The following is a 23,620-nucleotide window of genomic DNA, read 5'->3' as shown; positions in this document are numbered from 1 at the left end:
ATGGGACATTTGTCACATGTCCCACGTCTGGACCTAGGTAATGAAGAACCTACATGAGATTCTTCAGCCTTTCTCCTACAGCAGCAGCGGAAAAGGCCACATGTTCCAGATGGTACAGCGACAATACAAAACGTTGAAGCCTCAGTCAGCCTGGAACCTTGAGTGACTGTGTGGAAGAGGTCTCCCCCCCATCCTCATATCCTTTTGACTTGCGTGGAATCTGTAGTGTGAGCAAGAACTAAACCCTTGGTGTATAAAACCTCTGACACTTTGAAATTGTTTGTTATCCGAGCATAATCGTATTCCTATAGAAGCCAGACCCCCTTCTTCTACATGCATAGCACTTATTTTGTACTCTTAACTTAGTTGTTAATAAATCTACATGTTACACCCAGACTCCTCCGAACTGGCTCTATGGGACAGAAGATCATGCACAATTCAGCAAGCAAAGCTTTAACTTTCAACCAAATACACAGTAGTGAGCAATGCAATTCAATAAACACAACTATTTTTCTACTGCACAAAACACAGGAAATAATTAAATTTCTTATAGACATTTCTTTATTATATTTTCCCACTTGAATATTTAGAGAATAATTTAAATGTAATGCATACTGACAGCAAGCACAGTATCAAATATTAGGGTTTTTTTTTAATATTTTTCTGTTCTCACCCTTTATTCCTTTAGGAAAAAAATATTTAGATGACCTCAAAAGAAACAATTATTATGCTAATCACAGTATGCAGTAACACATACAAGCCCATACTCAATAGAAAAGAAAGCAACAAAGAAGTGAAAAAGTCTTTCTCCTCAAATCATTTTAATTCATTTTTCCACAGCCATATAAATTTAAAGTATGAAACAACAATAATACAGCTATAGAATCTAGGTTCTCTTTCAAAGCAGCGGCATATAAAACATAGAAAAGCTAAAACCTCAGCACAAGCTTCAAAAAGAACAAGGACTGAGAGGATTTTGATGAAGACATGAAATGCACAAAATACAGTACACAAAAATACTAGAATGCATAAAATATAAAGCTACACATTTCAGGTAGAAAGCATTGTAAAATATATAAAATATGCAAGAAATCAAAACCAAAGAGATTTTTCTTAGAGTACCATGAATACACTGGAACTGGCAATTAGCATTTGAAGATGGGAACAAGAAAATAGCAGTTTCCCATTTAAAACTTTATTTCTAGGCTTTAGGATTTCACCTTCTTGACATCCTTCTTTCCAGAGCTCTCAGTAGCTGACTCTGCTTTTCTTTTCTGTGACTAAAATGGAAACAGATTTAATGTTCTGCTCCAATATGCACATTTTTAAATGGCCCAACAATGTTAAATCTAGGATGTAAATGCATTAAAAAAAAATTTTAACATGAATATTCACTTCAATGTTATACTCACAGTTAATGTTCTATATAGCCCAACAAAATATATAACCCAATGTAAAATAACCTCCAAAGATTTTTTTTTAAGAAAAGACATAAAATACCCATCAAAAATAGTCAGCAAATGTCTACTTACAGATGGTACTATAAATGTACTTTCATCTTAAAGAACTACTTAATACTTAAAGTTTTCTGGACAAAATGCTATTTATGAATGTATTACTTTTTAAAACCATATGATAGATATTAAAATACCATATTTCATATATTCTATGATGTCCGTTACTTTTTCACTTTAGCACCTCTGAAATCAGGATGCATCTTACCATTGACGACAAATTAGTTACCTGGCAGCAGTTTTACTTAGTGATACACAAAATAATGCTGTGTCTTACAAGAGGAAGCCATCTTAGACTTGATGAAATATGGTAGTTTATTTAACCACACTCAAATAAAATGATCTATTAAAGAATATTTTAAATTGTAGCTATACAAGGCAACCTGACTAGATTAAAATCAAGTCATCTTATTATTCAACAGTTAATTTATGACCAAGTAAACCAAATAAAGCTTTGCTGTCTGCTCAAAGTTCTTATTTATACTCATAGTTCCACAAAGATCAGAAAACTTATTTGATCAAATCAGAACTCCCAGTTTCAACCTCAGCCCCATCCCCCCACCCCTCTCCTACTCCCCCACGACAACCAGAGTCTCAATTCAAAGGATTTTACTTGCATTATACTTCTGCTTAAAGTCATGAGGAATTTTTTTTTTAAATACTGAGCCCTGTTACTAGGGAGTTCCTAACCATATGTTCTACAAACAAATAGGGAATGCGGTTGTAGCATATTCTTTTTCTGTCAAAAACAAATCAGCACTTCATAAAAAGTTTTTATAATAGGTATCATGTGGCATTAAACATAATATAGGCATTTTAATTATGTAAAAAAAAATGAGATCTACCTAAAAGTTAGGAAAATGCTGAAAATTTTACCATTGGAGTTTTAGTTGCCCGTTTCTTCTTCTCTGCTCTCTCTCTTTCCTCAATTTCCATATTTTCTTTCTCAATCAAAGAAATCAGAGTATTACAGCGTCTCTGGAATTCCTAAACCAGATAATAAGAGAGTTTTAATTTCTGCAACTGAGACATAATCTTTAAAAAGCAGTAATTGTTTAATGGCATCATTTCTGTGGTACAGAATTTCTTAAGTTGGTATACTTCAGAACAATATTCATACAGGATATTAATAGATTCCACCAAAAAGATGAGGAGGGGTAAATGTTATTCAGTGGGTGAATGGGTAAACAAATGGTGGTCCATCCATACTGCGAGATGTTATTCAGCAACAGAAAGGAAGGAACTATTGGGACACACAACAACCTGGATGAACCCGAAGTGAATTACGCTGAGTGAAAACAGCCAATCTCAAAAAGTTACTTATCATATTATTCCATTTATAGAACATTCTTGAAATGACAAAAGTTTAGGAATAGAGCCCTTATCAATGGTGGTCAGGAACTAGCACAAGGGGAAGAGTGTGTGCGACTATAACGAACCAGCATAAGGGGGCACCTGGGTGGCTCAGTGGGTTAAGCCGCTGCCTTCGGCTCAGGTCATGATCTCAGGGTCCTGGGATCGAGGCCCGCATTGGGCTCTCTGCTCAGCAGGGGGCCTGCTTCCCTTCCTCTCTCTCTGCCTGCCTTTCTGCCTACTTGTGATCTCTCTCTCTGTCAAATAAATAAATAAAATATTTTAAAAAAAAAAAGAAAAAAAAGAACCAGCATAAGGGAGTCTTTGTGGTGCTGACTACACAAAACCTACATGTGATAAAACTGTACTGAAACACACACACACACACACACACACACACACGAGTGCATGTATAACCAATGAAATACGAATGAGCTCTATGGATTGTATTAATATGGATTTCCTAATTGTGACCCTGTAATATAGTTACGTAAGATGTTACCATTGGTTAAAATTTGGTGAAGGGTAAATAAGGCTTTCCTATATATTTTTGTATAATATCCTGTGAATCCTCTCAAAATTAAAAGGTAACAAAAGTCACATAAACAGGAAAGAGAGGAAGGTCCTATTGCCAAAGTAAGTTTTGGAAATATTCCGGTTACAAATGTCAAACAGATTTCTCTACTCCAGGGCTTCTCAGAGACTTAACTTCCTGCTGAGCACCGTCAAGCACTAGATGGGAGATGTAGGTTGCAAGCAGTTCCCAAAGCTAATGAACCAGCAGAAATCTCTTCTTAGAGGATGTCTTGAGGGATTAGAGCTCTGAGGAGCATATCTCAGGAAATGCTGCCGAATTTGTTAATGCAAGGCAAACAACAGCTGCATTAACCTTGCCACTATCTGTATTTCACTGCCAGCGAATCAATGCATCCAAACTATAAACGGTTTTCATGAATGTATGGTGAGCATTAAACATATGATTCATTAACATAGGTACTCATACATATTAACCCTGTATACTCAGCTGTGTTTAGAGATAAATCATAGATAAATAATATTTTATAGTTCCTTTTCTGTATAAGCAAAAATGTCTGATACATACAAAATAGCTAAACACATGGAGAAAATGTACATTTATTGGCAATTAAGAACCCCAACAAAAATATGGGAAAAATATAATAGAAATCACAGAAAATTAAAACATCCAAATATTTTAAAAATTTTCACTGAAACTAAAGATCCAAGAAATGCAAAGTAAAATAATGCCATCTTTATTAAATTGCCAGTGATATGTGCACGCACGTGTATTTGTATAGATCCAGTGTTGGCAATAAGATGGGGATACAGGCGTTGCCTGGGGGGGCTCATTCCATTAAGCATCTGCCTTCGGCTCAGGTCATGATCCCAGGTCCTGAGATCAAGTCCCACATTGGACTCCCTGCTCAGCGGGAAGCCTGCTTCTCCCTCTGCCTTCTGCTTCCCCTACTTGTGCATGCCTGCTCACTCACTCTCTCTTGTGTGTATGCACTGTCCCAAATAAATAAAAATTTTTAAAAAGATAAGTTTAAAATCTACATTAAAAAAAAAGATGGGGTGGCGCCTGGGTGGCTCAGTGGGTTAAAACCTCTGCCTTCGGCTCAGGTCATGATCCCAGGGTCCTGGGATCGAGCCCCGCATCGGCCTCTCTGCTCAGCGGGGAGCCTGCTTCCTCCTCTCTCTCTCTGCCTGCCTCTCTGCCTACTTGTGATCTCTGTCTGTCAAATAAATAATAAATAAAATCTTTTAAAATAAATAAATAAATAAAAATTTTAAAAAGATGGGGATATGGAAACTCTCATTCTCTGATGATGGGATGCCAGTGTTACTGCCTGTTAACAGACTGCATTGTATCCCCCCAAAATTTATATGCTTAAGCTTAACACTCCCACAGTGTGACTATGTTTGAGTATAAAACCTTAAAGGAGGTAATAAAACTTAAATGAGGTTGTAAGGGTAAGGCTCTAACCCAACAGGACTGGTGTTCTTACAAGCGGAGAAGGAGGCACCCAGAGATACTTTTCTCTACACTCGTACGGAGAAAGGACCATGTGAGAGCACAGTAAGAAGGCACCATCTACAAACCAGGGAGAAAGACCTCTCCACCAACCAACCCTGCTGGCACTGTGACCTTGGGCTTCCAGTCTCCAAAACTGTGGAAAAACTTCTGTTTAAGCCACCCCATTTGTGGTATTCTGTATGGCATCCCAAACAGACTACTGCACTAAACTTTGCAGGGCACCTGGCTGGCTCTGTTGGTGAAGCACGCAACACTTGATGTTGGGCTGTGGGTTTGAGTCCTACCTTGTGTGTGGAGGTCACTAAAACAAAATCGTTAAAAAAAAAAACTCTATACCTCTCTGAAAAACAATCTGAGGGGTTTGAAGTGGCAGGGGGGTGGGAGGTCGGGGTACCAGGTGGTGGGTATTATAGAGGGCACAGATTGCATGGAGCACTGGGTGTGGTGAAAAAATAATGATACTGTTATCCTGAAAATTAATAAATGAAAAAAAAACTCTATACCTTTCTAGAAAGCAATTTGGGAATATCGATGGAGCATTTTAAAAATTTCCTCTTTTGAACTAACAATTCCACTCCTAGAAACTTAAAGGAAGGAAGTAAGAGATGTATACAAAAATTTACAAAAGAATGTTTGGAGAAGTATTATTTTTAGCCAGGAAATACTGAGAACTAAATTTCTGATCATGTCAAAGTGGAGGGGCACCAGGGTGCTCATTCTGTTAGCCATCTGTCTTCATCTTAGGTCTGGATCCCAGAGTCCCGGGATTGAGTCCCGGGATTGAGTCCTGACCATGTTGGGCCCCACTCAGTGGGGAGTCTACTTCTCCCTTTCCCTCTACTCCTTCCCCCACTTGTGCTCTCTCTCTCTCTCTCTCACTCACTTTCTCAAACAAAATCTTTAAAAAAGAGAGAGAGAAAATGGAATACACAGACACATCTTACAGTATATATGTACAGAGAAAAAAAGCAAAAGAATAGTAACTACAACATTATGAATAGTCAGCAGCAGATACCTCTGAACATAGGACAAATGCTAAACTATTATTTTCATTTTCATGCTAGACTATATTTTCCACATTTTCTGCAATGAACATTTAGGTCCTGGGCAACCTATACGCTTTGAAGAAATGGCAAATGGTTTTAACTTTCAAATTATAAGCCAGAAAAAATGATATACAACATAGGAAATGAAACATATGGAAAGATTACCAACTATCCAAGCATTTTCTACTTTCTAAAATTTCACGCCCAAAAGGAGGCAGAAAACCAAAGAGAGTCTACGCAGAAAAACAAATTCTCCTTAGTGTTTTTTTAAAAAATTACTATTTATTAAAAATAACCTTACAAAACACTGGCACATTCAAGTATCTCCTGCATCCCCAATTACCCAAGGTTAAATAATTCAGGAAAAATAACATCCTTACTTACCAAAACAATAGTGGTATCTTTAATATGCAGACCAAATACTCTTCATAGCTTCATTCAATAACACACATACAAATTAAACAGCATGTTATCCAATTTATCTTTTATAAAAAGGGTTAGGTTGGCCCTGATAAGATTTGATTGTTGGTTTCTAGGGAGACTAGATAGAGTCTTTATGTAAAGATGATTCTTGAATCATTAAGCTATACCCTCTGGCTGTTATTATTCTCAATAAGTAATAGTTGCCAGTGACTGCAGATATCTTTAGATACATGTTCATGGTTCATATAAGGTGATTCAGAGGAAAAAACTAATACTTTTGAGACTGTCTCATATTCAGGGAAGTAGAACATTTCCAAATGATTATAAATAGACTGTATAATAAGTTCTTATCTTCATTCCTTTTAACATGTCACTAACTACTCCAGACACAGAAAAATACCCTCTCAAGAGAAAGGCACCAAGGAATGGAACAGTATGGATGTTACCTTCCTAGCATATGTAATGTCACCTTTCCTTACAGATACCAACCCCATTTTTTATTCACATGCTTAAGCACTGACTGACTATACGGTTGGTATCATAAACAGAACACTAGCTAAAACCAGAAATTACAAGGCGAAAGGCCAGATTATCAATAAAAATGGTGACTCGCTTTTTGAATAACTCAGTGAATGAAAAATTTCATTATGTCAAAAGCACCTTCACCTTATACAATTTCTCCTTTCACACCCATATTCTTCTAAATTCATGTACATCTTTATATTCTTATTTTCCTGGGGCTACAGGGAATGTTTCTTGTGGTCTCTGTTTCCACAATTCTGTGGTCTAATTATCCTTTACCATTTCCCAATCAAGGCTGGACTTAAGAATGAAGTTGGAGGAAGAAAAACAGCACACAAGAGGAAGAGAGAGGATGCAAGAAACAATAAAAAAACTGAAGAGGATGGGGGCGCCGGGGTGGCTCAGTGGGTTAAAGCCTCTGCCTTCGGCTCAGGTTGTGATCCCAGTGTCCTGGGATCGAGCCCCGCATGGGGCTCTCTGCTCAGCGGGGAGCCTGCTTCCTCCTCTCTCTCTCTCTGCCTGTCTCTCTGCCTACTTGTGATCTCTCTCTGTCAAATAAATACATAAAAACCTTAAAAAAAACTGAAGAGGGTGAGAAAATGACAAATGGAGGGGCGCCTGGGTGGCTCTGTCAGTTGAGCGTCTCACTTGGTTTTGGCTCATGATCTTAGGGCCATGAGGTCAAGCCCTGTGCTGGGCTCTGTGCTCAGCATGAAGTCTGCTTGAGATTCTCTACCTCTCCCTCTCCCTTTACTTCTTCTTCCCCCATGCTCTCTCTCCCTCTCATTCTCTCTCTCTCAAATAAATATATAATCTTCAAAAAATAAAAAGAAAATGACAAATGGAAAACTGGTGTTAGTATCTGTGGCAAAAAAAAAGCATTGTGTTGATACACATGTGGGAAATACTGGATTTTTAAAAAGTTAAACAAATTTCTTCAGGGCAGTACTTGGGAGATGCTGTACAGAGTAAGAGTGATAAAGCTAAGTTTGGATCAAAGGGCAAAGAACCTAGACACTAACAGTGAAGAACTTAGGAATTTTACTGAATTTAGCTGACAAAAGGATCTCATTAATGGATTTTTGAGCAGAACTGGTGATGTAATCAAAGATGTATTTTGTACTCGGAAATCTTCCCTTGATACAGACTCTCAATAGCATGAGTTCATAAAGTCACAGACTCTCAAGATTAGGATCTTTAAAAATCGTTCAAGTTGATGCTGTATCCATTCTACTGGGTTTCTGCTAGTTAGTTGGCTGGTCTTTCTGAATTCTTCCAATGATGGCACTACCAACAGATTACCTCCCAAGGCTGTGTATTCCACCTTTGGACAAGTTGAAAATGTTCCCTAATGCAGTACTGCCTTATATTTCCCACAATGGGTTCTAGGTCTAATTTTTGAAGTCACAGAGAACAAACTGGTTCCCTCTTCTGTATGACAATCCTTCAGATATTACAAGGCAGCTCTCAGGCCACCACCACAATCACCACCAGACCTCCCAAACACCTCTCTTTTCGGCTAAAGAGCCTCTCCCTTTACCCATCCTTCATTTAACCAGAGCGCACATTTTTTCTGTGAAAAGCCAGACAGGACATATTTTCGGCTTTGCAGACCACACAGTCTCTGTCACAGCTACTCAGCTCTGCCACGGTAGCATGAAAGCAGCTATAGACAATACACGAATGAGTGAGTGTGGCTGTGCTCCCATAAAGCCTTATCTACAGATACAAAAATTTGAAATTTGTATCATTTTCACATATCACATAATAGCTTTTTAATTTTCTTCCAGCCATTTGAAAATGTAAAAATAACTCCTGGCTTATAGGCCATAGAAAAACAGGTCGGGGTAGGGGTCTGTAGTTTGGTAAACCCTGTTTTAAACTATAGTCTTTAGATTTACTTTATTTTTTTTAAGATTTTATTTATTTATTCGACAGAGAGAGATCACAAGTAGGCAGAGAGAGAGAGAGGAGGAAGCAGGCTCCCTGCTGAGCACAGAGCCTGATGCGGGACTCGATCCCAGGACCCTGGATCATGACCTGAGCCGAAGGCAGCGGCTTAACCCACGGAGCCACCCAGGCGCCCCTTTAGATTTACTTTAAACAAATTATGCTGCCTCAGTTTTCCATACCTTTCTAATCATTTGTTATTCTACTCAATGCAAAGTCATCCAAGTTCCAACTTTTGAATCCTAGGATATATATCTCTACCTTTACTTAATAAATGATGAAATGTTTGCAATAAGCAGCACTGCCCCTTACTGTGCAGTGAATATCAATCATGCCAGGCACCAAGTTCAAATATCCTTTGCCCCAACACTCAGCTTCAAAGCATCAATTCAAAAGGCACAGAAAGCATCAGTAGACTTGAAGTGACTTATTGAAAGAGATTAAAGAGGCTCCACATTACATTTCCTATATACTAAAATCCTAGACACTAAGCCTACCTAAGTCTGAATGACAGAAGGTCTGTGCCTGTTATATAGTTCAAAGTCAAAAGCAGGTGAATGAACAAGGGCCTAAAATAAATAAATAAATAAATAAATTGCACTCCACATTTGTGCCTCTAAATTTGTAGGTAGTTCTATAAAGTCAGAATTTTCTTCTATACTTCTTAGTAAAACAAAATGGGTGTTTTTCTCCTTTGCTCTTTTATTAACTCCCTTAGCTTTACTTTAAGAATCAATAGCTTCAACTGTACATTCTGTGGTATATTTTCCAGGTTGTCACTTTTGAACCTCTATCATACTTTAAGAAAAAGCAACAGCATTCTATATTAGAATCTTAGGGCCCAAGCATACTGGCAGTTAAATGGGAGTTAATAGCCCAATAAATATATTCTATATTTCTCAAACAAGTATCAACGTTATGATACTTTTAGTTAACTGATGCCATTTACACATCATTATTTATAAAATGTTATTGTCATCTCTTCACAAGAAAACACATAAGTAAAAATACATAAAACGGACTCCCATTAGTGCATTTATCATATTTCAGACTGTTAGAACAGTTCAGTCTTCAATTCCATACTACAGTTGCTAATAAAAACACATATTTATAACAGGCTATTCAAGCTTATGAAATAATAAAACCTTCAGGGATGACAGCCAAACAAAGACAATCATTAGGAAAAGGTAGATGAAAAGAAGAGAACTTAAACTCATTGCTAGATTTCTTTACTTTTTATCTAAATCTGATCCAACCATAGGAGTTTATGAGATAGAAGTCAACGGAAGCACAAAAGTTCCGTGCTCATTTATTCACTAAATGTCTACTTTGTGCAAGGTGTCCTGCTGGTCCCTTTAGATATAACTTAATTTCACTTGAAGGTTAAAAGAGCAGAAGTTAAAAAAAAAACAAAACAAGACTCTGGGGCAGATGGTGAATATATTAGCCAAGGGAAGGGGAAAAAATGGAGGAACAGAGGAAAGACAGAGATACAAATTTGGATAATACCAGCTTATGTGGTAACTGAGGTAGACATTTGCCCACTTCCATAGAACACTATTTCTAAAATGTTAATCTGATCATTGTCACTGCCCTAGTAAAGCCTTTCAGTGACTCCCTCCATTTCCTCTAGATTAATAACGGAACAGCAGCCAAGGCCCTTCATAATTTGGCAGCCCACTATTTCCTCATCTCCCAAGACTTCCCTCCTCACACCCTACCATACTAACCTACCTGCAATTTCTGAATGTGCTGTGCTTGCTTAGACCCTTGCATATGATGTTTCCACAACCTGGAATGTAGTCCCATGGCCAACTCCTAGTTTTTCAAGACTCAGATCCAAGAAGGACCTCTTCTGGGAAGCAGTTCCTCTAACCTAACCCTCAAGGCAAAGGTAAGCACTACCTCTCCTATACATGCCTCTGTATAGAACCTTTTTTAAAATTAAGGCTCAAAAGGAACATTTTATTCTTTTAGATGCATGAGGAACACTACCCCATGAGCATAAATATATTTTGTTTTTCATATTTTAATAATACTAGAGTCAAGAATAACCCATCAATATATTTTACAGTTTACCAATTTTACCAATAGTGTATTAAATCATATTTTCATATTTCATTGTAATGCTCTAAGATACCAACATTGGCTATTAACACACAATTAAGTACTAATATATAAAATAAAAAGTCACAAGCAGCATTATGTATGAAATTTTATGGACTATGTTGCATAAGCACAAAAGTGTTATTGTGGCTACAGAATGAGTTGGAAATTTTTGAATTTGACTTTCATTTTTCTAAAGTATCTATTTAAAAAATCCTCTGTAATTGGACAGATAATTTATAAAATATCATGTCCCAAACTAATAACCTAATTAAGATTTGCTACAGATAAATCCATAAAAAGGAAGCAAGCTAATAAAAAGCTATAGCAATATTTTCTAAAAAGTATTTTTTTCTCCTACAGTTCTAATGAGGAATGTCATTGTCTTAATTTTAAATAAGGAACACTTTGATTAATAATAGAGTTGTGATTTGAAAACAAACAGTAATAAGGTAGAATTTTATTACACTGTATATGACCGTGTACAATTCTTTCTCTGAGATGCTATCAGAAAAATTCATTTAACTACCTAAGACAGGGTAACTGTAAACAATTCATTACTAATACTATGATTCAACTCCAAGGTACATGGCTACAGGCAAATGAGCACACAGCTTCTTGAGGTGGCTGAGAGGAGAAAGAAAAAACTCTTCAGAGGCTAAAAGGCAAGAATGTTTTTGGACTAAAATTAAAAGTCAAAGCAACCCTGCAAAGGATGCAATAAATGGTTATATCAAGAAATGTTCTTCTTCTCAAAGAGTTAAAATTCTGCCTTTTCTCCTATAAGTCCTTAAAAGCACCTAGGGAGGTCTAAGGAATTAAACTCTGGGTATCTTCCACATGCCCTTTCCAGTAAACTTGAATAACGTGCTAGATCTTTTGAATCTCTCAGATTCTTTTCACATCTCCCAGTCACATTAAGTCTGTTACTAAACGAATGGAGATAATACCCTGAAACTCACTCCCTAAAAGGAATGGCAAAAAAATTAATGAGCTAATGTTAGTAAACAGATTGGCAAGTATTACATAAAGGATACTATATAAACACAGAGTATTCATTTCCTAATAGTCACTTAGTAAAGTCCTTTTAATTCTGATCTTTGAAAGTCCTAAGATTAAGACCCCATTATAAGACATCTTTCTTAGCAAGAAAATGGTAAGGCGATTCACATGCTCTGAGCTTAAAAATCTAAATTGATCATATCCTTCCTACTTGTTTATGCAAGCTCAATAGTGACTGATTACTTACTTAAAGACCACACAAGTCCTCAGAGAAAAAAATCACAATCTTTTTAGCACATAGAAATAGAACTAAAACTCATTTTCTCTTTTGTATAGCCAGCATTTTTAAATGGAGAAGAGCCTCAAAGAAATCTTCGTACTTTAGCTGAAGGCTTTCAAAGTGAGACATATTTAGAAGTGGAGGTTCATGCCTTTAAGCACTGTAAGACTGTTAAGTCAGAAGCCACATATTCAGTACTCTGAAATGGCTGAATAAAATATAACTATCAACGTTCTCACTTTTTTCCAAAGTATTTCACACTATTTATTGGTATCTCTGGGAAAGAAGAGTCACCTTTAAGAAAACTATGTTTTTTAAAGACAGCTCCTTTAGTAAAGCTAAGTTTAAAGTTTACTCAGTAAGATTTTAATTTGAACACAGTGACACACTCACATAATGTATCAAATTACAACCTTTGTAGTTCTAAGATAGGATTTTTCAATCAAACAAATTAACTTTGGAAAATACAACTGCCTTCTTCAAGAGGAAGTTCCTCTTCCTAGACTGTGCATGTGATTCACTATAAAAGAACAATTATTTAAAATAAGAGGGCAGGGGTGCCTGGGTGGCTCAGTCATTAAGCATCTGCCTTGGGCTCAGGTCACAATCCCAGCGTCCTGGGATTGAGCCCCACATCAAGCCCCGCATCGGGCTACCTACTCAGCAGGAGGCCTGCTGCTTCCTCTCCCACTCACACTCCTTGTGTTCCCTCTCTAGCTGTGTATCTCTCTGTCAAACAAACAAGTAAAATCTTTAAAAAATAAAATAAAATAACAGGGCAAAGGGATCATCTAGAATTATTAATAATCCATTCCTTTAATTCCTTAATGACTGATAATGCCATGAAATATTCCAAAAAGACAGTCTAACTATATGCATGTTCTAAAATATATTACTTATACTCTAAATCCAGAAATATAAACAAAAATTATCCACTAACCAGGAGGGAAATAAAAACAATATGACAGAAAAGTTAACAAACAAAAAGCTTTGGATTAAAATATTTAAATATGAAATAAACCATTATATGTTCTTACAGATTCTTTAGAAATCATAAATTCCACCTCACGGAAGGACAAAGGTATCTTCATTATTAACAGACAAAATAAAGGTTTCACTTTGTAATCACATAATTAGTTAATATCTGCTCTTTGGAAAATATACATTGGAGATTTAAATCTCTTGGTAAAGAAAGAAGTAAATGCTTTGTAGAAGACCGAGGGAAATAATCTTTACAAAGGAGTTCAGAGACATCTAGTGGTTGATAATAATATACCAGGGTTTTTTCTTAGAAAATAAAATAAAGTTATGTGGTTCTATAGCCATGTTCTTATCACAAATAATGTAAGGTTTTTCTTGCACTTTTGAATCTGTTTCATCCTCTGCTTTAGTTTAATGATTCTAGAAACTGGAAACAGCATTAAACTCTCAACCTTTTAAAAAATGAGTAAGGTATCATTGAAATAATACTCAAAATTCAGCAAATGTTCTATCACATAAAAGGGCACTTATGAACTGAAACATGATTCACTGACAAATGCAGGTAGGCATTTGTCTTTTACAAGCTGTTGATGCTGCTCTACATTAGATCATTACACACATAAAACTCCAAATGGCTAAAATTTTTAAATCCATGGCTTTTCAAAGGAGTTCTCTGCTAAACATGATCATAAATGCACTGTGCTAGAAGATACCTTTAAAGGCCAACTAGCTCACCGTCAAAGTCTTCAGTCAAAAGAGAATCTCATTTTCAAAAATAATAGAAAAGCTATTTACATTGTTCTTCAATAACCTATTGCAATTATCTAAAGCACCCTGTTAAACAACTCTTTCCTCTCTCAAACATCAGCTTTTCATGCTACAGATTATCTTTTTTATCTTTAATTCAATCTTCCTATTATATCTTATTAACATATATACCTCTTCATATTCTTTTGTGTAAGCATAGCACTTTAAATTTTGTACCATACAGTGGCTAACTGAACTAACTAAAAAAATAAATATTCTTCTACACATTCAAAATAAATAAATAAATAAATAAATAAATTTATCCCTATTAAATGTCATGTTGTGAGACTTAACCTGTCCATCATTCCAATTTCTCTAGTTCCTTTTGAATCCTGGCTTAATCCAAAGTATTTGCTAGCTCTCCAGCATTATGTATTCCATAAACATTCTAATAATGCAAGACCACTCTAAATTTATATTCAAGTTTTAAGAAATATTTGATCTTATAAAGTATCTACCCAAATTAGTGTCTTCAATATAGCAACTCAGATTTTTCTTTTCCTTTTATTCAGCTTGAACTGAAAATATAAAATGAATCAAATAAAGTATTAAGCACTGTTTCACACCCCTATTCACACTTCAGGCCAAGAAAACACTTATGATAGATACCAACTACCTAAAAATGTCCATTGTTCAGGGGCACGTGGGTGGCTCAGTCAGTTAAGCGGCCAACTCTTGATTTCAGCTCAGGTCATGATCTCAGGGTTGTGAGATCAAGTCCCACGTTGGGCTCCAGCACTGGACATAGAGCCTGCTTAAGATTCTCTCTCCCTCTCCCTCTGCCTTGTTCTCCCCCCACCTCTCTCTCTACCTCTCTAAAATAAAATGTCCATTGTTTAAATTGTTTGTTTCTGGTGCTTTTAATTTTTAGGCTATATAAATCTATTTTGTCTTAATTACCTCAGCTGAAAAAAGACTGACAATCCTAACATTAAAAATGTGTTGCACTTAAAAAAGTGTTCAGTATCAATTTGAACACTGTCAAGCAGCAGTAGAATTTAACAGGAACATAATTCATGTTAGAAAGTAATGAAGTAAATTGCACAAAGCTAAAATATCTCTTCTACTTAATTATTCTCTGTTGTATCATATTCTTTTAAAGATTCAACTTGAGCAAAAAATCCTTCTCATTAAAAACAAATCCTTAGGGCGCCTGGGTGGCTCAGTGGGTTAAAGCCTCTGCCTTCGGCTCAGGTCATGATCTCAGGGTCCTGGGATCGAGTCCCGCATCGGGCTCTGTGCTCAGCAGGGAGCCTGCTTCCTCCTCTCTCTCTCTCTCTGCCTGCCTCTCTGCCTACTTGTGATCTCTCTGTCAAATAAATAAAATCTTTAAAAAAAAATCCTTAGGTCATTCATACCACCTCAAGTATCACCTGCCTAATTACAAAGGGGGAAGGTACCTTTAAAGCTCTGGTGGTCATTAGATTAACCAAGTGATCAAACTTAGCATTACCAAGAGTGGACAACCTATGTCAACGAGCCTCCTGATGTGATGTGGTAAGTACACATCACTTACGTACATTCTTGCCCCAAATGCTTAACCTAAATTTAACAATAAGCAAATGAGTTAATGTGAGACATTCTACAACACAATAAGCCCAGGCACCTTAAAAAAGCCACTGTCATAAAAAACAAAAAGAAAAACAAAAAGTTGTAGATTGAAAGAGACTAAAGAGAATCAACAACTAAATGTAGTATGTGAACTTTGCGTGGATCATCAATTTTAAAAAAAAAGAGTTGAAAGATGCCTTGGGAACACCTGGACAATTTTGTACAGGGAATGTATACTACATGACATTACTGAATCAATGTTAACATTGTTAGGTAGGATAAAGCTATTATGGTTATGTAAGAAAAGGTCCTTATTTTTAGCAGATAAATTCTGAAGTATTTAGAGATGAACACTCATGATGTCTGCAACTTACCAATTGGCTCAGAAATCTAGATTTTTAGATTTATGAATACCAGATACAGGTATATATTTCTGAATATAGATATATTTCTGAATGTAAAATACAGATTCTATATGTATATATAGATTCTATGCATGTATGTTAAGTATGTATCTGGGCAGAGGACAAAATGTTAACAATTAGAGAATCTAAATGAAGAATATATTTGAGATTTTTCAAGATAAAAAGTTGAAGGAAATAAGTAAGAAAAGAATACATACCATGGCAGTTCTAGACTTGATAAACCAGTCAAATCTAAACTGAGGAGCATTCCGTACACACTGTCTTAATTCTTCATATACGTTTTCCCTATCAAAGCCCATTTTGTGTAACATACAAATCAAGAATCTATCTTCTTCCTCAGTATAGTTCTTTCCTTTGCTGGTTCCATACTGAATACGCAACTGATGAAATGGAGCCTTGTATCTTGCAATCTGTAAATTTAAACAAAATAGTGATTTTAGTTAAATGTGCAATAACTCAAAGCTAATCATCCTGTCAATTAAAATAGTCTAATAATAATTTGAAAATTATGAAACATAGTACTTTGGCATCCAGGGCTTTCTTGATACTGATCCTTCGTTGAATTCTTGCTTCTCCACGTTCAATCTGAGCCATAATTTTCTCAATGTCTTGTAATTCATTGCAACGTTCCCAAAAGACAGCTGAAAAACAGAATTATTACTTTTCCAGTAACTGTACTACCATCTTAAGCAAATGAATCCAAGGAGCTATAAAACAAAGAATTAAGATCCCTAATAATTCTTTAAGATAACAAAGAATTAATAAAAATAAAGAATAATTCATGTATTTCTTTTCATGAAATATGGAATTTTTAGTTATCAACACCAAATGACTAGAATTTCAAGATACTACAGACACTAATTTAAGCTATGTGTTCATTCAAACATGATACAGAAAGGACCAAACATATAAAAAGAAGAGAGGGTGACCATATAAACTTAAAGAACATAGCTTTCCAGCATGCAAAACCAAAAATGAAACCCACTGGGGCACCTGGGTGGCTCAGTGGGTTAAAGCCTCTGCCTTCGGTTCAGGTCATGATCCCAGGGTCCTGGAATCGAGCCCCGCATCAGGCTCTCTGCTCTGCAGGAAGCCTGCTTCCTCCTCTCTCTCTGCCTGCCTCTCTGCCTACTTATGATCTCTGCCTATCAAATAAAAAATAAAATCTTAAAAAAAATGAAACCCATTATCAACAGATTACTCAAACTTCCTAAGAAACAGCAATTTATACCAAAACTTTTGCTTTACTTCTGGAACCACTCACTATACTTATAATATTTCCAATGACCTGTACCTTATTTTCTAAACTTACTTGAAATAGCCTTTTCTCTTAAAGACAAAAAACAAAAAACCCAACAAAGTCACCCAAATTTTATGTATGATTTAAATAATTTGGCTGTATTATGTCACAAGTTATGACTTCAGTGAAAGACTTTTTAATACCATACTCTACCTTCTCAAACTTCTCATTTTTAGAGCCTATCATAAAAGGAATGTTCGAGCTCTCTGACTTTTATTTATTTTTGTGGGGGTGGGGCTTCAACAACAAACGTTTATTTTTCACAGTTATAGAAGCTGGGATGTTCCAAGATCAAGGTGCTGGCAGATGCCAAGTCCAGTGAGAGTCCACACTCTAGTTCATAGATGACCATATTCCCAATGTCTCCTCACATGGTGGAAAAGGCAAGAGGGCTCTTTGGGGTCTTTTATAAGGGCACTAATTCCATTCATGAGGGCTCTTCTTTTATGACCTATCCCAAAGCCCCCATCTGCTAATACCATCACGCTGAGGGTTATGATCTCAACATAGAAATTTGAGGGGGAAACATCCAGCCAAGAGCACAGAATTGGTACTGTAGTGGGCCATTTTCTTCTTTGCACTGGACATTAACCACCCATCTCGGCCTCACTTTCTGACTTTCATAAGCACCTGTGTTCATTTTTCATTCTACTTATTCACTCATCATATAAATGCCTGCTATGTATATATACCCACAAACAGCCAATTGTATTTTCTTTTATTACAACAAGCTACATGAAGTCATTCTAATCTCCCTACCCTCTAACATGACCCTATTTAAGCTGTCCTGAGGTAGTCATGCCACCAGGACATCTGACATGGTATTTTTTTAATCACTTGTTTTCTTACAATTTCATACACATTGATGCTATTTTAAAGAAAATTCTATTTCAGAAAAATCTCTCTGCACAAAATCTCTCTTAGACTCTTTTCATTCTATTCTTGCTACTAGAATTTCTCTCTCTCATCTATTTTTGCCCTCTCTAAGACCCCAAATGCCCTAAACTATATGATAAAGCTTAAGAGTAATAGTAATGTTATGCTGGAATCAAGGAAAAGGTAGTTCTTAAATTTGATGTTATATGAAATAAAAACTCAATATAATCAGCCTCAAAATTCCCTGGTAATCACCAGAAACCCTTTCAGATTTCTAAAATAAAAAGCATCTTTTCTCTAAGAACCTGGATTTCTTCAAGCACTAACACTCTAGATAAATTAAAAGCTGTTCCTAACTTGTGTCAATTGTCAGTGTAATTATTAGTACTATAACGTTTCCTCCCTGCTATTTACCACTAAAAAAAACACAGAATTTCAGTTGTTAAGCTAAATAGGCTTTGAGAGGTCAACACTGAAATCTAAACCTACTTTGTATTATTGCTTCAGTAAGAAAAAATGCTCTAGACTCTAAACCGTTCATATTCAGACTAAATGTGAAAGTTCAACCTATTTGGAAGTTAGAAACTTGCTATCCTATATATAGAAAACTTGCTAGAGATAATTACCTATCTTTAATAAGATTTGTTTCAGAAGCCTGAGGTTGGATGTGCTGTGACATGGGAATTAGTATTAACTCCATATGCTTCAAGACCAAAGACACAGCTGAGTAAGAAAGAGAGATGATTCTAGAGCCAATCAAAAGATTTATTCAACCAGGCTTTTTAGATCTATTCCAGCTTGCCCCAAGTTAATGGAATGCACATGACCTGCCTGGAGTTGACTGGAACCCTGAGGGTGTATGAAGATATAAAATGGCCTGAGAGGAATTTTCTACTTCAAGGATGACCTAGAAAGACACTAAGCCAATCCTTTGAACCTAAAGTCTCAGATCTGAATTGCCCAGAAGACCAAATTCCAGAGATGGGAAAGTGGGAAACTAAATTTTTCAACGCTCATTCAATAGCTACCTTTGTTTCATTAGGGCTTTATTTATCTCTATTAGCTAACTACTGATGATAATAGCAGTCCATTTAGATAATTTTTTAGATGATTTCTAAATATCTAATTCTAATCAATAATTAGATAATTTAGATAATTAGATAATTTCCATTTTTGTGGAAATACAATTATATTTTATATTTTCACTTACACTTTATTTGTAAAAAGTTTAGAAGATCTCTGAACAATGATAAACTAAATTGACACTAAAGAAATGAATAAGGTTACAGTTAAATACTATCTTTAAGGTCATATACAAACCTGAATATTCCATGACCTCCTCAGGGGATTTGCCCTCCACCTCTCGAGCTATATTATCAATGTCATCTCTTCCGTACTTTTCATTAGCTTTAATAAACTGGTTAAAATCTCGCTTAGTCCAGTTTGTGAATCCCTGTGAACAGAAATTAAGCATTATCAATACAACTTAAATTAGCAAAACCATTTATTGTTTTACTTTCTATACAATGATACATTAAAAATAGTTTAAAAGACTTAAAGTGCCCCTCCTTACAAAATCCCAGGTATTTTTAGAAAGAGAAGTTGAGTGCTATAAAAATAACTGCTTTTCTATCATGAAGAGAATGTACTTCTCTCCATGAACGGATTTATAGTTCCAAGATATTGTGCAGTTTTTAATTCCGTATTTAATAGATGCCTACATTAAAATATAAATGCAATGATACAAAAATACTAATACAAATAATGAAACCCTGATATTCTAGTAGTTAAACAGTTTTTTTCAAAGATCTGTTCCCCATGTAAATTACGAAAGGAATGTGATCGCATTAGATCAAAAAACACAGAGGAAAAAATAAGAATGCGGAAAAAAATGTGAAGCTCTTCTTCACATCATTCCAAACTACAGGTGACTTGAAGAACATGTGTTTGAATCGTGTAGGCCCACTTATAGATGGGTTTTTCAATAAATACTGTGCAGTGCTGTAATGTATCTTCTCTTTCTTATGATCTTCTTAATACCATTTTCTCTTCTCTATCTTACTTTATTGTAAGAATACAGTATGCAATACATGTAACATACAAAATATGTGTTAATCAACTGTTTATGCTATCGGTAAGGCCTCCAGACAACAGTAGGATGTTATTTAAGTCAAAAGTTACAGGAAATTTTTCAGCTACATAGGGGGTCAACACCCTAACTCCCATGTTGTCTAGGATCAACTCTACTGTGAATAAATCATTTCTATTCAAAATTGCATTCATAAATAGAATTTCTATAAACAGAATATTATTGATCCCACTCACTTTCTTTATTAAAAGACAGAACAGTTTAACCAATCATGTCTTAAATCTCTTTGGTATTATTAGTATGTCTGTGAAGTCATAAAACCAAGAATTTTTTTCCATTCCTTATATCCAAACCCATAACAATGTGATATCCCTGGCTATTCAAGACTCTATCTCAAGCCTTTAGCTGATGAAGATTTCAGATGACCCCACATTTTGTATCTTTGCCATGATATTTTTAAAAGATTAATTGTTTAAGTCACCAGAGAAACTGTTTAAAGGTGAATTCAACTAATAGGAGGGGCAAAAAATTGATTTTACTTCTAATTACAAACTAGAGCAATTTCTCAGTTGATACTGTATATTCACAATATAGTATACATTCACCATATACTGCAAGCCAAGTAGCATTCTAAGACCATAACTTTATTTTTATGTTCAGGAAATAAATTGTGAAAATAAAACATGAATATTTAAATGTTTTATTTTATTCTGCAGTAAGTCCTAACGGCCAACTGCAATTACATTTGCAAACTAAACTTTACAACTTCCAGGCATGTGGCTCAAAAACTTATGAATATTATTTGTAAAAATTCATTCAGTAAAATTACACATCATAACAAAGAAGAAACCTATATAATAAATAAGATATAAATACAAAAACTATCTCTCAATAATTAATGTGGCAACTTTCCTAACACTGTGCCTTGCATATTGTTCAAAAGAATTTGTTGAATAAATAAATCTTGCTGGCATCTTTCTACACTAAGGTGGTTTCATAAAGTATACACGTTTGTTTATTATCTTGCAAAAGTCTTTTAAGCTATAATTTTTTAATCTCCTATGGATTATTCATCTTCTATAGATTATTTGTATATTGTTTCTACAGTCATAACTTATTAAAGCCACAATGACCAGAAAGCATTATTATTTTGTTCAAATGAAAACGTTCCATATTTAGTAACTATTAGCTTTTAATTATACAATAATCACCTTACAAAGTTTCAGAACTCTCTCACTGTTACATTAAAGCTCTTTCCAAGACAGGATAAAAGGCATTTTGAAAATTATGAAATTAGCCCATAAATAAAAGATTAGTAGAGTATAATTTCAGAGGACAGTTTACAATCAATAAAATAAATGTAAACTTTCAAGAATATGCTAGTACTTATTGCTTATCAGGAGTCATACATGGTTAACATAATTGATAAAATGTATGACTTCATAGAAATAACTGACACTTATATTTTGCATTTATGTATTTCCTAGCATTTCCAAATGGGTGTATTCTATAAATAGGATAAAAAAAAGGAATAGCTGATGTAAATGTATGTTTACAAACTAGACCTGTGTGTTGGGCTGATGTGTCTAATCAGCCCATACAATAAAAGGTAAAGGTGTTCTGTATTTTTTTTCTACCAGTTAACTAGAAACACTTCAGTCACTTAAAATATTTTACTTGGGTAAGAAGTTTTTCTTTTTCTTCAGTCTCTTCTGGTGTAAGAGGTTCAGCTGCATCAATCTTTTTTTGCTCCTCTCTTTGAGCCACAGCTGGATTTGGAATATCGGGATTCCTTGGGACCTATAAATCAAGAGATGAATTATAAGTAAACTGTTGAGAAAAATTAATTAAGGGTGTATATTTATATATCAATCTTAGAGTTATTTCAACAGTAAACAATATAAAGTCATACCAGAATGACATATAATCTTCTCCACATCTAAGTACAATATTACCAAGATAAAAACCATTCTTAACGTGCTGCATGGTATTTTAGAGTTAAACCCCTTGCTACTTGCCACATTATATTCCAGATTTAATTGTAACTGTGGGGACACCTGGGTGGCTCAGTTGGTTAAGTGGCTGCCTTCGGCTCAGGCCATGATCCCAGCGTCCTGCGATCGAGTCCCACATCGGGCACCTTGCTTGGCGGGGAGCCTGCTTCTCCCTCTGCCTCCACCTGCCACTGTGCCTGCCTGTACTCTTTCTCACTGACAAATAAATAAATAAAATATTTTAAAAAATAATTATAACTGTGGAACAAAATACATCATTGTAATATTGTAATATAGGGTAGTAACAATGTCATTATGCCAACACCAACATTATATAATAAAATCTCAAGCCCGGAACAAACAAAAAGTTTTGCAGTATAAAAAGAGCCCATATTCACCTGGCAATACAGACCAGGAGAGAGCAGTGCAATGCACCTGAAGTGTGTATTGAATGCTCTCATCAGGTCAAAATGCAAAAAGAAGGAAGTGCTTTTACTGCCTGCCAGGGTATGGAAAGGGAGAGCATCTTCACATAAAATGTAAAGACTGGAAGAAGTGAGAAGATAATGAAGAACCAAAAAAAAAAAAAAAGAGAGAATATATATAAAAGGGAAAGGGTAGCAGAGCACACAAACAGCTATGATGGAACCAGCAGTCAAGAGAAAAAGCTACAGTAGCAGTGACCAACAGAAACTCTAGTGTTTTAGATACAGAACTACAAATACACTGCCAACTGAGAAAAGAGCTCAAGTCCAAAAGACTGAGGACAGAAACTCAGCTCTCCAAAGAGGTAAGCAATAAGCCATTCACCTGCATCTCAAAGCTGTGGCCCCTATGTTCCATGTGGCACAGTGAACACAGACAACCATTACAGCTCAGCAATATGGAACAGCATTCATTGTAGGCAATGACAAACTAAGTCACTCAAGCCAAAGCCTCACACCATTTCTACGTGCACCTGCAGTAACAATGTAGCACCCTTGATTTAAGATAGCAGGTACAGGGGCACCTGGGTGGCTCAGTGGGTTAAGCCTCTGCCTTCAGCTCGGGTCATGATCAGGGTCCTGGGATCGAGCCCTGCATCGGGCTCTCTGATTGGCAGGGAGCCTGTTTCCCCCTCTCTCTCTGCCTGCCTCTCTGACTACTTGTGATCTCTCTCTGCCAAATAAAAAAATAAAATCCTTTAAAAAAAAGATAGCTGGTACATAACATGTGTGGTATATTTTATAGGATTCCATTAAACATGAAAAGGATTGACATTAGCCTTCCACTGTTTGATATGTACACCTACCACAAACACCTCATTCCCTAGAGATATCAGATAGTCATGGTTTTATTACAATGT

The 23,620-nt window shown here is 35.7% G+C and overlaps 1 protein-coding gene across 6 annotated transcripts in view; it reads right to left on the bottom strand.

Moving 5' to 3' along the window:
• Positions 1–538: 538 nt before the first annotated feature.
• The window catches only part of SMARCA1 (SWI/SNF related, matrix associated, actin dependent regulator of chromatin, subfamily a, member 1), a 73,249-nt gene continuing 50,167 nt past the window's right edge, over positions 539–23,620 (bottom strand). For 2 of the 6 annotated variants that reach the window (XM_044235042.1, XM_044235045.1), the window contains 6 exons: positions 21,959–22,081; positions 19,513–19,645; positions 16,539–16,657; positions 16,214–16,426; positions 2,360–2,501; positions 539–1,349 (listed from right to left, as the gene is read on the bottom strand). In XM_044235042.1, coding sequence (XP_044090977.1) covers positions 2,367–2,501; positions 16,214–16,426; positions 16,539–16,657; positions 19,513–19,645; positions 21,959–22,081 — 723 coding nt within the window. In that variant the 3' untranslated portion in view covers positions 539–1,349; positions 2,360–2,366. The remainder of the gene's footprint in view (positions 1,350–2,359; positions 2,502–16,213; positions 16,427–16,538; positions 16,658–19,512; positions 19,646–21,958; positions 22,082–23,620) is intronic. The other 4 variants (XM_044235040.1, XM_044235041.1, XM_044235044.1 and 1 more) reach the window with 3 other exon arrangements.

Source organism: Neovison vison, chromosome X (genome assembly GCF_020171115.1).
Source record: "Neovison vison isolate M4711 chromosome X, ASM_NN_V1, whole genome shotgun sequence".
Lineage (NCBI taxonomy): Eukaryota > Metazoa > Chordata > Mammalia > Carnivora > Mustelidae > Neogale > Neogale vison.
The sequence above is the reverse complement of the archived record's forward strand: the minus strand, read 5'-3'. Positions and strand labels throughout refer to the sequence as shown.